Source organism: Phoenix dactylifera, chromosome 9, assembly GCF_051530095.1.
Source record: "Phoenix dactylifera cultivar Ajwa chromosome 9, Ajwa_hap1_PhDact_Kaust_v1.1, whole genome shotgun sequence".
Taxonomy (NCBI): domain Eukaryota; kingdom Viridiplantae; phylum Streptophyta; class Magnoliopsida; order Arecales; family Arecaceae; genus Phoenix; species Phoenix dactylifera.
Window position 1 is genome coordinate 7,413,235 of NC_143198.1, and position 14,271 is coordinate 7,427,505.

Genomic DNA, 14,271 nt, shown 5'->3' on the forward strand with positions numbered 1-14,271 from the left:
CGGATTATACATGGACCCGACCCTGACCCGAATAATCCGTTGGGTAGAAATTTTAGTCGTGGACTCAACCCAACCCGACCCAATCCAATCTTCTATTAGGTTGGATCTGGCCCAATATTACAACCTGAATAAAGAATCGAGTTAGGTTAGGGTTATTTATGACCCAGTTTGATCTGACCCATTTGCACCCTTATCGGATCGGTATAATGACGTGCCCCAAGAGCGAGGTATATTTGGCAACTTGATTAGGCCCTTTGAATTATTAAGCATGTGAACGATACACAGGAGGGCAAGAGGATATTACAATCTAGCCCCGAGATCTGCAAATGAGTTGCTACATCCTTTTTGTACCCCTGTGATTGCACTAAGCATAACCACCCATGCTATCTGCTCACAGATCCACCAGGGCGTTGATTATGCAAACCATCTGTCGTCCGGTTCTTGGTTAGCCAAGCTGATAGTTATGATCTGATGGATGTCAAATCCAAGCTATATCACTTGCCCCACACTTCTAAATTTGAGCTACTTTCCTTGGCTTGGGTGAAGGAAGTAGTTGGTGAGCTAATTTGACTTGGGTCAAGCTATTTGGTCCGATCAAGAAGCTTGTAGAAGCAGCATTAAAAGTCTAGCGGGATTTCCACGACATCGCTTTGCCTTCCCATGGAGCTCGTTAGGCTAAGGAATCGATTAGATGCCTAGATCTGAGTTGTTGAGGGCTCTATATAAGGAGGCAGGCTTCAGCAACTTTGCCTTATTTGGAGAGTTTCCAAGCCTATAGTTAGGTCACATGTTGCTCGATTTAGGCTCTCCAACTCCTAATAGGCATCCCTAGCTCGAAGTAACCGAGCATCATTTAGGCCGGCAGGCTCTTCCTCCCCCACCTTCTCCTTCTTCTTCTTTGCTTTCTATTGGTTCCTGGTTGTAGGAGTCATGATGAGTGACTCAAGTTCCTCATCGGGTCAATCTTTTGATAGCTCGGAAGCGGCTTAGCAGGAGATCCCTTATGGCCTAGGTACTGAGGAGACTGTCTTGGACCAAAAGGACTTAGATAGGTTTAAGAGAAGTTGCTTCATTTCCTATTGCGTCTCGCTTAGGTTGACCAAGGCTGAGGGGAGGGCCAACTGCCTTGGTCTATCTATACGAAGTATCTTTGAAGCTAGGCTATGGTTCTCCTTGCTTTCTTTCATCATTCTTCTTCTGGACTAGTTTCGCATTGTTCCCACCTAGTTAGTCCCCAACTCATGATGGATTATTATATATTTCCTTTCTTTCCTAGCTCTACATGGTCTCCAACACACCGCTCTTCAAGACTCTTTTTTATCTTGAAAGAGCACCCTTTCAAGTGTGGCTGGTGATACTGCTGAGCTCTAAAGGGTTGTTGTTTGTTTAAAAGTAGTCCCTCTTCGGCCCACAGTTGGAAAGGTAGCCTCTTCTTTGTCTTGTCCGAGCAACTCTGGGGATTCAACACGGGTGTTTCAAAGAAAGCTTTAAATCAAATCCTAAGCCTCTCTAATGACAAGCAGAAGGAATTGTAGGCCCCATGTCATTTCGAGGTTGCTTTCATCTAAGACTCTAATGAACATAGGGCTGAGTCTGGCCAGGACTTAGGGTAGTGACCTTCATTATCTTTCATTATCCGAGCTATAATTGACAAGCTTTCAAACTTGTATTTTTTTTTGTATAGACATGGGATTGGATAAGACATTATTAACGAAGGCTATTGCTGCCAAGCGGAAGGCAGCTGAGCACAGGTCAGCTTTGCTTGCCAAGAAAGCTCGAGCTACCTCGACTTCATAGGTAGGTCAGGGCACAACTACAGCTCCGTAGGCCAAGACGCAGCTCGAGGTAGAGATCTGGCCATCTCCTCAGCTCGTTGCATCATACGTTTTGCCTCCTCCTCAACCCACGACATCTGATTCCAAGATCCACAACCCTGGGTGGTCAATGAAGTCCTTGAATTCTATGTTGATTGACACCCGAGTTGCACTGAAATTAGCTCGAGGTATTATCCTCCTTAGAGATAGGAGCAAGATGGAGAGCAACTTAGTGGGCGCCTTGTTTGAGGGGCCTTCATGGTGGTCTTCACAGTAATTTCCAAGTTGTGCTCATTGATTTTTTTTTCTTAGTTCGATCTCGTCACTAACTTGGTTTCTGTTTGCGGAATGCTGCCCTAACTATCCTGATATAGGAGAGGTGTTGAACCCTATGGCATCGTTCTCTAGAGCTCAAGTAGATGCTTCGCGAGGCTAGGAAGAAGGCGCCAAGTCTAAAGCCAAATTCAAGATTGTGGAGCTTAAGCTGGAGGCCACGAAAGGTCAACTTGAGGCAGCTCAGCTCCAAGGTGCCGAGTTTGAGAAGGGCTACGGGCAGCAGAGCTTGGGCAGCCATGGCCGAGGAGAGGATCCTTCGAGCTGTGAAGGAGTATAAGGCCTCATTAAAACACTTAAGATAATTTCACTAACTATAGCAACATATTAAATGAGTTTTAACTTTTGTGATTTTGAGGAACGATATACAGAGCTCTTACCCTCTTAAAATATAATTATCTATTGTTGCAATGAATACTCACTCCATTTATGTTTGTTTCTCAGGATCAAAATTAAAAAAAAAAAAGAAAGAAGAAAGGATAAGAAAGATAAGTTCCTGTCTTTAAATTTCTTCCTATATTTTGACAAATTTAGTACATCTGTTAATAAAGGTTTAAAGATATCTTACAATAATTTTTCACACCTTGGTACATACTAGCCTAGGAGCTATTTCTCAATCGTGAGCCCACTACCATTTTGGAAAACATCAATCAATAGATATTGATTCATCTAACATTGAACCCTTTAGTTTTGAAACTAGTCTTTGTTCATGAGATTTTTCTTAGTCCAGTCATGATGAGGCCAAAAAACTAGTTTGAAATTTGATAACACAATCAAATAATAGTTCAAGTCAGATTAAAATAGTTTTAGCTTGCTTGCAGCGATCCATTTTGTACTAGTAACTAGGCACATATACATAGGGGGAGGATATTTCCAGCATCAATGAAGAACTATGAAACTACTTAATATTTTGCATGGACCACGACTGTTCTCCTTAGTGGATCCCAGACTTCCTCCTTTTATTTTGCATATTACCTTGTAACACTTTACATTCCCTGAATGGACTACATTAATCGAGCAAGGTTTAGCTACTCTATCTATAGGATAGTTGCTATTCAGGTAACCCTTATATATATGAAAAAATATGGGTTTCATCACATTTTACTTTAACTATAGTTACTACCCAAATTTAAAATTTCAAGTTTTTAGTATATGTATGCATTTGATAGAAGGTAATGCATGTGTAGAATCATATGACAGAACACACCTAAGTCCAAAGCTTGAAATCATCTACATTATTTTAAAGTCAAGTTCTTGAGAGTAGTAGTTGGTTTCTACCAATATTTGTGCTCTATCATAATGGTGTAGGCACAGAGAGAAAAGGTAATACTTAATCATATAATCAATGCATTTTGCATTTACGGCCTATATTACCAAATTAGATATAAACAAATGGTGCATGAGTCCGAGTGGCTACCATAATTCATACTTTTTTGCATCAAATATGTTAAACCGCCGGTTGTTCAATAGAATTGTCTCCTTTATTGACTTCTCTTTTGATGTTTGTTGTTGAGAAATATCACAAACAATTTTCATGCAAAGCTCAAGGTCTTTTCCAAGTGAGGCTAATATATTTGCTTCATATTCCTATTTTTTGGCATCTCTTTCTTGGTGGATATTTAATAACCATCATATGATTCATTCTCTTGGACATCTTCAGTGTTTGAGTATCTTAGTTTATGTTATGCTGTTACCTTGTTCCTTGAAGTCTTGTCCTTCTTATCAGAAGTTTTTAGATATCGAGCTACTAGGTCTCTAGAAGAGCTTTCTTTTGCCTCCAGATTTCTCTTGTCATGCATTCTCTGTGGAACCAAACACCTCGAAGAAGGGGTTACATCCTCTTGGATAGCATCACATTATTGTTTAATCTCTTATACCATGGCCTCAAATCTTGTCATCTTTAGTTTGGCATTTGGAATATTATCGTCATCATTGTCTCTCTCACTATCAATAGTAACTACTCTCATGGAATGCTTTCTTTTGGGTGCAGGAGTTGATAGAAAATTCTCGGTGTATCCCTCACCAATCACCATCATCTTCCACTCTATTAATATTCCTTTGGCCGAATTATATTAAGTTAGAACTCTTTTGAGGACTTACTTCAAAAGAGTCATGTTGGGAAGTAGGCTCGAAAGTCAAGTCGGTTTGAGCTCGGGCCTAACTAAATTAAGTGATACATTGGGCGGAGAACAGCCTGAACATGGCTTGGCCTGTCCCTTGAGCAGGTCTAGATTTTATCCTGGAACATAGGTTTTAAGATTTTGCTACAATGTTCCTTTCTATCTATCCAAGCACATTCTTTGGACTGTTGATTGACAAAAGAATAGCTAGGATTATTAACCGGAAGCATGTCTCTTTCTTGTGTTTTTTACCATCGTCGGAAGTTCTCTGCATCCAAAATTCTAGGCTCTAATATCCTATGTCCCACTTAATTCCAAAACCCCCCTACTCTCTCTTCTCGTGCCCTCTTTTCCGCATCCTCTACACCTCCTTCGCTGCCACCCATGACCCAATTCATAATCTTCTCTATCTCCTTCATTGAGTAGAGATAAGAGATAAGAGAGAGGGAGAGAGATAGACGAAAGCAGAATGGCATTAGGAAAGCATGCGTACCTGAACCTAGGGTTCTTAATGAAGCTTGACATGGAGGTAAATCTCCCCTATTCGACCCGCATGAAAAATAAGAATTTGACTCCTATTTAGATCACCACCTAGCAAATCCTCCAGGAGGCTCGAGAGCGGCAGGAGCCTCAGAACCAACCACATCACAAGTGGAAGGCGTTTGAGGACCAAATCCACCATGTTCGATGGCACACAGGCATTTAGGTCAAGTACGCCATCTAGGAGGAGTTCTAGAAGTCGAGCTCCACATTCTGAGAATTTTAGCTTCTTCAAGTTTATTTCTACTAGTGATATTTATTTTAGAAAAAAAAGAGTCCTATTAGAATTAGGAAGAAGAATCTGACCTGAATTGTGCAAGAGTGGATCTCACCATTATAAATAGAAGCTATGTACCTCATTCTTTTTATTATCAATGAAAGAAAAAGGGACTTAATTTCGACTTTTGCAATTCTTCCATCTTTTTTTTTTGAGAGACTCGAGTTGAGCAAGTTGAGAAAAATCTTTCTTCTCTCTAATCAAATCAAGTTTATATCAAACCATTGGTCCTCTACATCTATGAGGGCCTTAGTTCAGGGTCTAGATGTGTGAGCAATATAAACAAACAAGAGAAGGGCTATTCGTGCTTCAAGTACATTGAAAAATAAATGCGAGTATAGCGATTAGTTTTTTCTTGATGGATGATGAAATGAAGGGACATCTCACACAACTAAAGAAAAAGATTGCCCAACTCATTGAGATCATCTCTAGATTGGCGATATCTTCAGCACAAACACCAGCAACTCTTGTTGCCAGTTGTCTTCTACGTATGAAGATGAAGATCCACAATCCAGCAAGGAGGATGAGCAACCTATGCATAGTCTCTCTTTTCAACCCTTAAAAGTTAAAGCTTGAATCGAGATCCCTTTATATGATGGGATTGTCGATGCAGAAAAGCTAGATAACTAGCTTGAACAAGGTACAAGAGCAAGATCTGTCATATTAGGAAGCCGAGTTGCAGACCAAACTTCGGAAGGCCACAACTTGGTCATACGACGATTGCATGAGATGACCTTTTTTTAAAAAAAAATGGTTAGTTTTTTTGAGATCTATACTATGGCGCCATGCCTTTTATAGGGCAGCGTCCCTATAGATCAAGCTCAAATTTCATTATTTGGGGTTTAAAATGGGCCAGTCAAACCAAAAAAAAATTTTGGATAAAACCTTGACCTAGCATATCTCTCCATCCTAAAAGAATCAGGTGGAGCAACAAAAGAAAAAGTTGATGTAAAAGTTGAGATCTACCTTCGGAAAAATTTTAGTTTTTTCAAGTTTATTTCTACTAGTAATGTCTATTTTAGAAAAAAAATTCTATTAAAATTAGAAAGAGGAATCCGATCAGAATTGTGCAAGGACGAACCTCACTATTACAAATAAAGGGTTGTGCACCTTTTTTTTATCATCAATGAAAAAAAAAAAGGATCTAAGCCCTACTTTCGCAAATCTTCCATCTTTTTTTATTATTTTTTTGAGATATTCGAGTTGAGCAAATTGAAGAAAATCTTCCTTCTCCCCAATCCTATCACTATAATAAAATTAGTAATTATCAACCTAATGCGATCATGAATATGATTTTTTTTAAATAATTTTTTGTTAGAGCTACAATTAGCCATTTTAACAAAAGCCAAATGTCAAACAGAGTCTTTATTTATTAGTCTAATATTTGTATAATAAATATTGTTTTTTATTTTATGTATAAATTTATATCAATTTTAAAAATTAAAGTCAATATTTAAAGCATATGAATAGTGTCATCAGCAATATCACTTCTTTGCTCACCTCCATGTTCCACAAAGCCACCAAAGATCAAAAGATTTAAACTAATATATTGCTATGAAAATAAAGAAATAAAATGATTAGATAAATTACATATTGTACAAAAGAAAGAGAGAAAAGTTGAGATAAGACTACAGTTGGAATGAATATATGCAATAGCTTTACCTTAAAGATCCTAACATTTTTTTAACTATGAACTAAATTGCAAGACCAAGGACTATGTTTGACTACATCAAAACCATATTCTCAACAGGGTTCCAAGTAATTTGTTTCCCTCCAAAACTTTGCCATATATGAAACAGTTGAATATAAGGTTTTCAACCATGCAGGTTCAAGGTAACCCTGATTTATATTCTTAGGAGCAAGAATGACTATCAAAATCCTTTGGACAAGGCTTCAATTTAAAATTTTGACTGGTCTTGCTTATGGACAAGATGCTGACACTAGACTTGATATGGCCTTGTGCCCGAACTAATACAAAACCCAAACTATACAACATTGTTTTCCTCACTCAAACCATAATATAGCATGAGATACCATCTTAGTTCAAGAATTGCAATGATCCCCTCTTAGGTGAGTTTAGCATACCCTATCCTTTCATGATTTGACAACAGTTCCTCATATAACGAAATTGTTCACCTGTTACATATAGCAGGTGCTATCCCATCTAGGCACGGAATGTGACTCTGGACCACAACCAAAATGATAAAATCTAATTTACCAATTTAAATAACAGATAATAGATAGATGCACGTCTGATGAGCTGCTTTCATATGGCAGATCACTGGGGCTATTCTCATCGTTGTCATGAAAAACCATATCAAAATAATGCTAAACATTTTGGCTCTGTCGCCGCAAAATATTATGTGAGAAGGAAACGATATCAGATGACATGCTTTTGCATGAAATATTTCAGCCACGGTGCTATACACTTTGCTTCACTTTCTCTTACAAATGTTGATGTCTTGAGGACTGCTGAAAATATAATATGAGCAGTTGTTTGACCATGATTATGCCCGTTGTTTGAGACTGCTCTGCCTAGGGGGAAGATAAGTTTGCAAAATCCCAGCAAAGATGGAAAAGAATTCAAAATAATGACACATGGTGCATGGGAGAACATGCCTTGGAGAGAGATCAACATAGTCAGAAGCCAGAGTCATTGTAACATATAACATCAATGAATTTGAATATTTAATGAATAAATAGTGAAAAATGCACATTTAAGTTCCTCACAATCCAGAAGGCAACCTGACACAACAGCAGATGCACTGCGAGAGTTGATAACAAAAGCCATCAACATAACGTGCTGTGGCTGCGGTTGTTGGATAGTAGAGTTTTGAAGTCAGAAAACCAGAACATTAGAAAGGCTTTATGAGAATGAGTGCCCGGTCTAGTTGAATTTTCCACCTGTTATATTTCTTTACATCCGATTGCTGCCTTTTCTTTTATTGCTCATTTCAATAGCATAATGAACTTAAACAAAATAGAGATGCTATAAAAGCATAAATCATTCATCATATATATAGGCCTCCAGCATCCCCTACAATTTCTGAATGGTCACAGTAATAGACTTGTCAATACTAACACGGAAATGTTGCACCTACCAACATCATACAGACCAATGTCCAATCGACATTTCATGGCCATGAGAATATATATAAGTATTTCACTCACAGTATTTATATTATTAAAATTGAAAATCTAATTTTCATTAGTTCCATTGACTTCTTCTTGTGGCTTCCAGACAATATCTTTTAGGCCTGTTGAGAGGCTATTGTACACCTGGACAAAAAATAAAAATGTCGCCGAAGTAGATTAGACGATATCTCAAAAAAACCTGGACACAATAAAAACCTGGCTAGTACAGTTCTTCCACCTACCTTGTGAAATTCAAGGGTGTCGCCCTTGGACTTACGAAGCTCCACCATGTATAATGAAGGCGCTACTTCGAAAACCTTCGGAAGAAAAAGGAAGAAGAATTTCCAGTTTTGTTTTGCATAGCATCATCAAAAATGAATGAATAAAAAGAATTATTACATAGGTTGACTCCACTGGACAGTAAGAGTAGTAATGTATTTCCACAAAATGTTCGTTGAGGCCTTTAGCACCTCAAGATGCACACCAGGCATGTCAAGATACATGCTGGCAGCATTAACGGATTTGCATGCATCTAAGGCTGTTTTACATCTAAATATTTATTGAATGGCATCTGCAACTAGTGAAAACTTGTATTCTTACTGACCAGCAGATTCAACCCCCAGCCCAAACAACACATAAACAAATGATCAAAGATCTGTACCTCTGTGGCAATGGCTAAATGACCTTTCCTTCCAGTTTTCTCCCCTTTGAGCTTTAACTGGTATACATGAAAATTGCATTTATAATTATATAGAACCAATGAGGGTTGAGTCCAAATAGTATTGAGTGGAAAAATGTAAGAAAAAAGTTGTAAACAGCGAATATGCTATCAACGAATTCATTGACTCAACTAGCATAAAAGCCAACAAAGTACTGATTCACATATAATATATGGTTTTAACTTGATGTGAGTTTTTACTAAGAAGGTAATTCCTTCCAAACTGGAAGTTAAATTGGGCCTACGACTGTGGAAAGCAGACCTTGTAATTTTGTTTCTCTACATTGAATCCCAGAGGCGTGGCTGCTTGTTCAATTTTTGAAAGTATCTCATCCGCAGGAAGTCTTGATGCAAACCTCGTTTCACGCTTAACAGTGCCCTGTTCAACATTCTTACAGTAAGTCACAGATTAGAGAGAGAGGTGGAGGTTATGGAGGTCCCAACAACTTGCCAATGCTTAATTAGAAAAATTTCAGTCCCCTGTATTAACAAGCATATGGGTCATTTCGTTGGATATTGCTCTGCAAAGGCTACAAATTTATAACTAAATGAACAACAAAATTCACGGAGCAGATAGTATCAAGCAGGGTAGCCTGTAGGAATGATGCACAATTATAACTACTAAGAATTTAACATGATGCAACACACAAATGCACTCAAATACAAAATAAAACAACAAAAACCTCTACTCACTTGTTTTATATGATAAACTAGGTATACTTCAAAGTTCAGGGTCAGATGCTCAGAGAGTTCAGAGGGAAAAAATAGTTTCTCGAGTAGGAAATTAAGCAAACTAGAATCAATGGATAAGAAAATATGCAAGCAACCAAAAAGACAAGTTACCATTTGTTTCTCAAAAAGGGTGCCAAGATTGAGACCCTGAGATGTCGAAATAAGCTCAAAAGCATTCATTAAGGCTGGCGCTGCTTCTCGTCTCTCAACAACAAGATTTGCAGAGTCCTGCACAAAGAAGAACAGAAAGCAGAAAATGCAATCTTACACATTTCAGGAATATCAATGTCAGAGGAATATGACCAAAACTTACCCCAGATCCACTGAAAATTGCATCCACATCATCAAGATTAACATCTGGTGCTTCAAAAATTGGTGGTTGATATCCTTTTTTAAACCACTCATTTTCAATGACTTCAGCAATTGTAATGCGCTGCAAAAAGCCCACATTGTATCAGGCATATGAAATTGAATAAGCTGACATAACAGGTTTCTTGTGTGTGCCATTTCCAATGAGAAGTAATCCATGCCTAGGTATCAAAACCTCGAAAGGTCAACATGGTCTTGGAGCAACATGACTTACAGTCAGGGGATTGGGATCCAAAATCCTCTTGATAAGTTTCTTTGCACTTGTAGAGAACCAAGAAGGACATGTGAATTCTGCTTTAAAGATCTGCATCGACCCTCCAAACAAGTCAGCAATGAACTTTCTTCAAACAGTGATAGACTAGTGCAAAGCATAATTAGTTAAACATCATATCAATAGAACATCTGTATCAAAAGCTCACCTTCTTATATAAAGACATAAGATTGGGGTCTTCGAAAGGCAAGTGACCTGCCATTAAGACAAAAAGGATGACTCCACATGACCAAAGATCTGCCTTGGCCCCATCATAACCTTTGTTATTAATCACCTAAGGAAGGTCGATCCAATATCAGAAAAGAAATAATGAACCAAAAAAATGGGCAAAATAGTTAAGAATTTAACAAGTCTGTAAATCTCAGCCTTGTGTGGATTATACCTCAGGAGCAACATAATTTGGAGTCCCACATGTTGTGTGAAGCAACCCATCCTCCTGCAGTGGAAAGGTTCAGGAGAGTTTAATATTCACTGGTCTAAATTCTTTTATGAAAGATCTACTGAAATTGATCCTTTGCTCAAGTTATGTTTCAAGTGCACAAAAGCATCACATACAAAGGCAATCATAAAATTTATATCATGTAGCAAGAAATGCCTAGCACAGATATGAGAAGTTAACAACAAAACAAATCATATAAAAACTTGAAATTCCTAGTACACAAAAAGTGGAAACAGAAACAAAAGGAAATTATGATCTCAAACAAAATGAATCTGTCCATACTGACAAAACAAGGCTAGAATGAAGAATTTTTAACTTACACGAATTTGCTGAGGTAATGCACTTAGTCCAAAATCAGAGACTTTGAGCACCCCTTTTGAATCTAACAGCAGATTCTCTGGCTGTTTTACCAAACCAATTTAGAATGCTCAGTGAAGTATTAGTTAGTACGAGCAACGATCATGAGATTCAGCAATCCTACTAAATGGAGGGGGAAAATCATCTTTTACCTTTAGGTCTCTGTGGAAGACACCTCTGCTATGACAGTAGTCTACAGCATTGATTAGCTGCTGAAAATACTTCCTGGCTCCATCCTCCTTCAATCTTCCATGACAAGCCTAAAGCAAAAACCCTGGAACATCAGTATCAAGAACACCAGGAAAAACAAAAAAACAAAAAATTAAAAATTAAAACTCAATCAGAACTACCACAGACACCAGAAAGTGTAACCAAATGTGATACTAATGAACATCTTACAATTTTGTCAAAGAGCTCTCCCCCAGTTACAAATTCCAAAACTATGTATATCTTTGTCTTGCTGGCCATCACCTACACAAGCAATGATCACTTAAACAACTATAAAGCAGGTTATAGATGACATGACAGACAGGTGGTCATGAAGAAAGATGCAAACTAAAGCCCCAAGTCACAATATTGTTATATATAACAAAATAACACAAAATCCAGGATACATATTTAACATCAAGAGAAAATGGTAAATATCAGATACAGATACTCCACAGACGATTGACAATATGTAAGAGATTGAAAAACTTTATACATAAAAGATAAGCAAAGTAAATTTTTTCTCAGCAAGCCAGTTTTAGAATATCAGGCAGCATTTAAAGGATTTTCTGCATCCAGTCCACCAAAGTTTTAGCTGGAGCCCTGGTGGATAGAGAACTGCCAACACAATTTTATGAAAGTGCAAATGAAGATGAGATTTAAGACTCACCTCATACATCCGTATGACATTTGGGTGTTTTATCAGCTTCATGGTTGAGATCTCACGTTTTATCTATAACAAACAAATTAGTAGATATTGTTAACCTGTAAGACATGGAAGAAAATCTCTATGACTGAATGGCTACTTAGTAACTCATCCACAAGAACTTGGACACTTTAAAAAGAGATCCATACATAAAAGTAATGGGTCTTTCAAGAACAAGGTTAGATTGTACTTTCTGAAATATCATAACAGATACAGCTTAAGTATAAATGAACAGACTTATAAATAACACAAACAGGAGAGACTGGAAAGTAGAATTGGAAAGTGTGTCTCTTGTTGTTCTTTTTCTTTAACCCATCTATCAGATGTCAAATACAGAGTACTGCAAGAATACAGCACTTACAAGATTTGCACCTCAATTTAATGAAACTATGCAAGAAAAAGAACTGATCTAACTCAAAATTAATCCTTGGGAAGCTTTCATCCCTCAATTTTCAACGGGATACTGTACTGACAAACATAAATATTGTTCGTGAGAAAGCTGACAATATATGACCAGGTAAGAGAAAGAAAAAGCAAAGAAAGAATTATATAGCAAAGAGAATCCCTAGAAAAAAATGAAATATGTATAACTAATAAGTAATTTTCTATTCCGGCTGTTCTTACTGATTAAAAGTAAAAAGTAAAAAGTGTATGCAGATAACAAACAGATGATCACCACGTAATATATTTTCCAAATAGAACAACGAAGAAAAAACAAATAAAAAAACAATTTAAAAACAAATTATTGTCCAGAAAGCTTTAGTGAATGGCCATTCTAAAATAATTATCTTTCTCTTTTGAAACTACAAAATCTTTTTTCGAGAAATAGCCTCTTCAGGACAAACACCAGATCGATTATTATCAAAGCTTGACAGCCTAATTGATTTCAGAAGCTTGATTGCCTAAGAAAAGAAAACAAAGATCTTACGTCACGAAAAAAAATGAAAACAAATGATATTAATCACGTAATCTTTTCTATCATTTTTAAGTCGGTATATAATATAACTAAAGTCCAATCGTAAAATAACCAAGGCCAACAAATTTAACATAACAAAGCATACAAGAGAACTAAAGCGAGACACTAATCATGAAAAGGATTAACGAAAAAAATTAAATCAATACATGACAAACCTATAAAACAGAGCATCAGGAGAGGAAAAAAGATTTGGTTTTTATCTTGACTTTATAGTAATAAAAGAATCATAACCAAGCATAAGCTAAATCCTCCCATCCTTTCAAAATCTAAAACAGAAATCCAAATATAAAGAGAAAAGTCGAGGTTTTTTTTTCGGCAAAGAGGCCGAACCTGGCCGATCATCTTGTGGCGGAGGATTTTCTCCTTGTCAAGGATCTTGATGGCGACGCTCTCCCCCGTCTCCACGTTCCGCGCGAACTTCACCTTGGCGAACGTCCCCTCCCCGAGCGTTCTCCCAAGCTCGTACTTCCCCACCCTCGTTCTTCCCACCGTGCTCATCTTTGTCCCCTGGATTCCAACCCTAAAGTCCTTCGACAAACCAAATCTTTCTCCTTCTCGTCCTCCCCACCTCTCCATGGGTCAAGACCTCTTCTTTTTGCAAGGCTGCCACACCTGCGACTTTACCATCTTCATCTCTCCTAACACCCCCCGTCCAACCTAACCCTAACTCCGGCGGCCGAGAGAGCCGGCGAATCTAAAAGGAGACAAAGATTTGCCCGGCGGTCGATTGGATCCGATAACCACCATTATATCGCGTCTGTTTTTTTGTTTCCCCAGATCTGATAGTAGGCATCGCTGTACTTGTACCCCAAGGGACGGTTGACCAAGGCTGCAAATCGGTGGGATTAATTCGTGACCCGTCTGACCCGATTCATTCTATTTTAGAGATCTATGGAGCTTAGATAGCTTCTAAAGTTAGGTCCATTCTATTTTCGTGGCTGCATTGGATTTTTGAATTTTAATCTGATCTGATCCTATGTATTTAAAATTTAGATAATTTTAAATTTTCAATTCTATAATCCACTCTAGTCTAACTCGACCAGAACCCAAAAACTTTTTAGGCCAGGCGTGCAGGCCAGCCGCCCATCTCGATACTCAAGATCCGGCCGAGAGTGCTTGAGGGTCTTGGTGACTCTAACGTTTTTTTTTTTTTTTTGGTACAATGGCGACTCACATCTGAAGAGTGTAAATGCGGCCAACAAAATCAGAAAATAAAAAACTGCATAGAGTCTCTAGCAACAACGCATGGTCTATTCAGACAAAACTTGCCGAATGGT

At 37.9% G+C, this 14,271-nt stretch overlaps 1 protein-coding gene across 2 annotated transcripts; it reads right to left on the reverse strand.

Moving 5' to 3' along the window:
• Positions 1 to 8,071: 8,071 nt before the first annotated feature.
• Positions 8,072 to 13,928, reverse strand: LOC103710517 (CBL-interacting protein kinase 23). 2 transcript variants are annotated; one of them, XM_008796260.6, is made up of 14 exons: positions 13,325 to 13,928; positions 11,983 to 12,045; positions 11,505 to 11,576; positions 11,258 to 11,365; positions 11,069 to 11,149; positions 10,692 to 10,745; positions 10,458 to 10,583; positions 10,253 to 10,342; positions 9,983 to 10,102; positions 9,781 to 9,897; positions 9,200 to 9,316; positions 8,881 to 8,937; positions 8,462 to 8,536; positions 8,072 to 8,363 (listed from the first exon to the last, which is right to left on the reverse strand). In XM_008796260.6, the coding sequence occupies exons 1-14, from the start codon at positions 13,568 to 13,570 to the stop codon at positions 8,283 to 8,285; spliced, it is 1,407 nt and encodes a 468-aa protein (XP_008794482.4). In that variant the 5' UTR covers positions 13,571 to 13,928; the 3' UTR covers positions 8,072 to 8,282. The 2 variants fall into 2 exon arrangements, with proteins under 2 accessions (XP_008794482.4, XP_088560264.2); XM_088704138.2 differs by having other exon boundaries at positions 9,200 to 9,328; positions 13,325 to 13,867.
• Between the last annotated feature and the right edge of the window lie 343 nt (positions 13,929 to 14,271).

Bases quoted from the DNA above. Each gene is read 5' to 3' on its own strand.
- LOC103710517 (XM_088704138.2), bottom strand. From the start codon at position 13,570: ATGGAGAGGTGGGGAGGACGAGAAGGAGAAAGATTTGGTTTGTCGAAG. The intron at 12,046-13,324 runs GTTCGGCCTCTT...TGTTTGTTATAG, and splicing joins GCCACAAGATGATCGGCCAG to ATAAAACGTGAGATCTCAAC. The intron at 10,103-10,252 runs GTAAGTCATGTT...GGCTTTTTGCAG, and splicing joins TGGATCCCAATCCCCTGACT to CGCATTACAATTGCTGAAGT.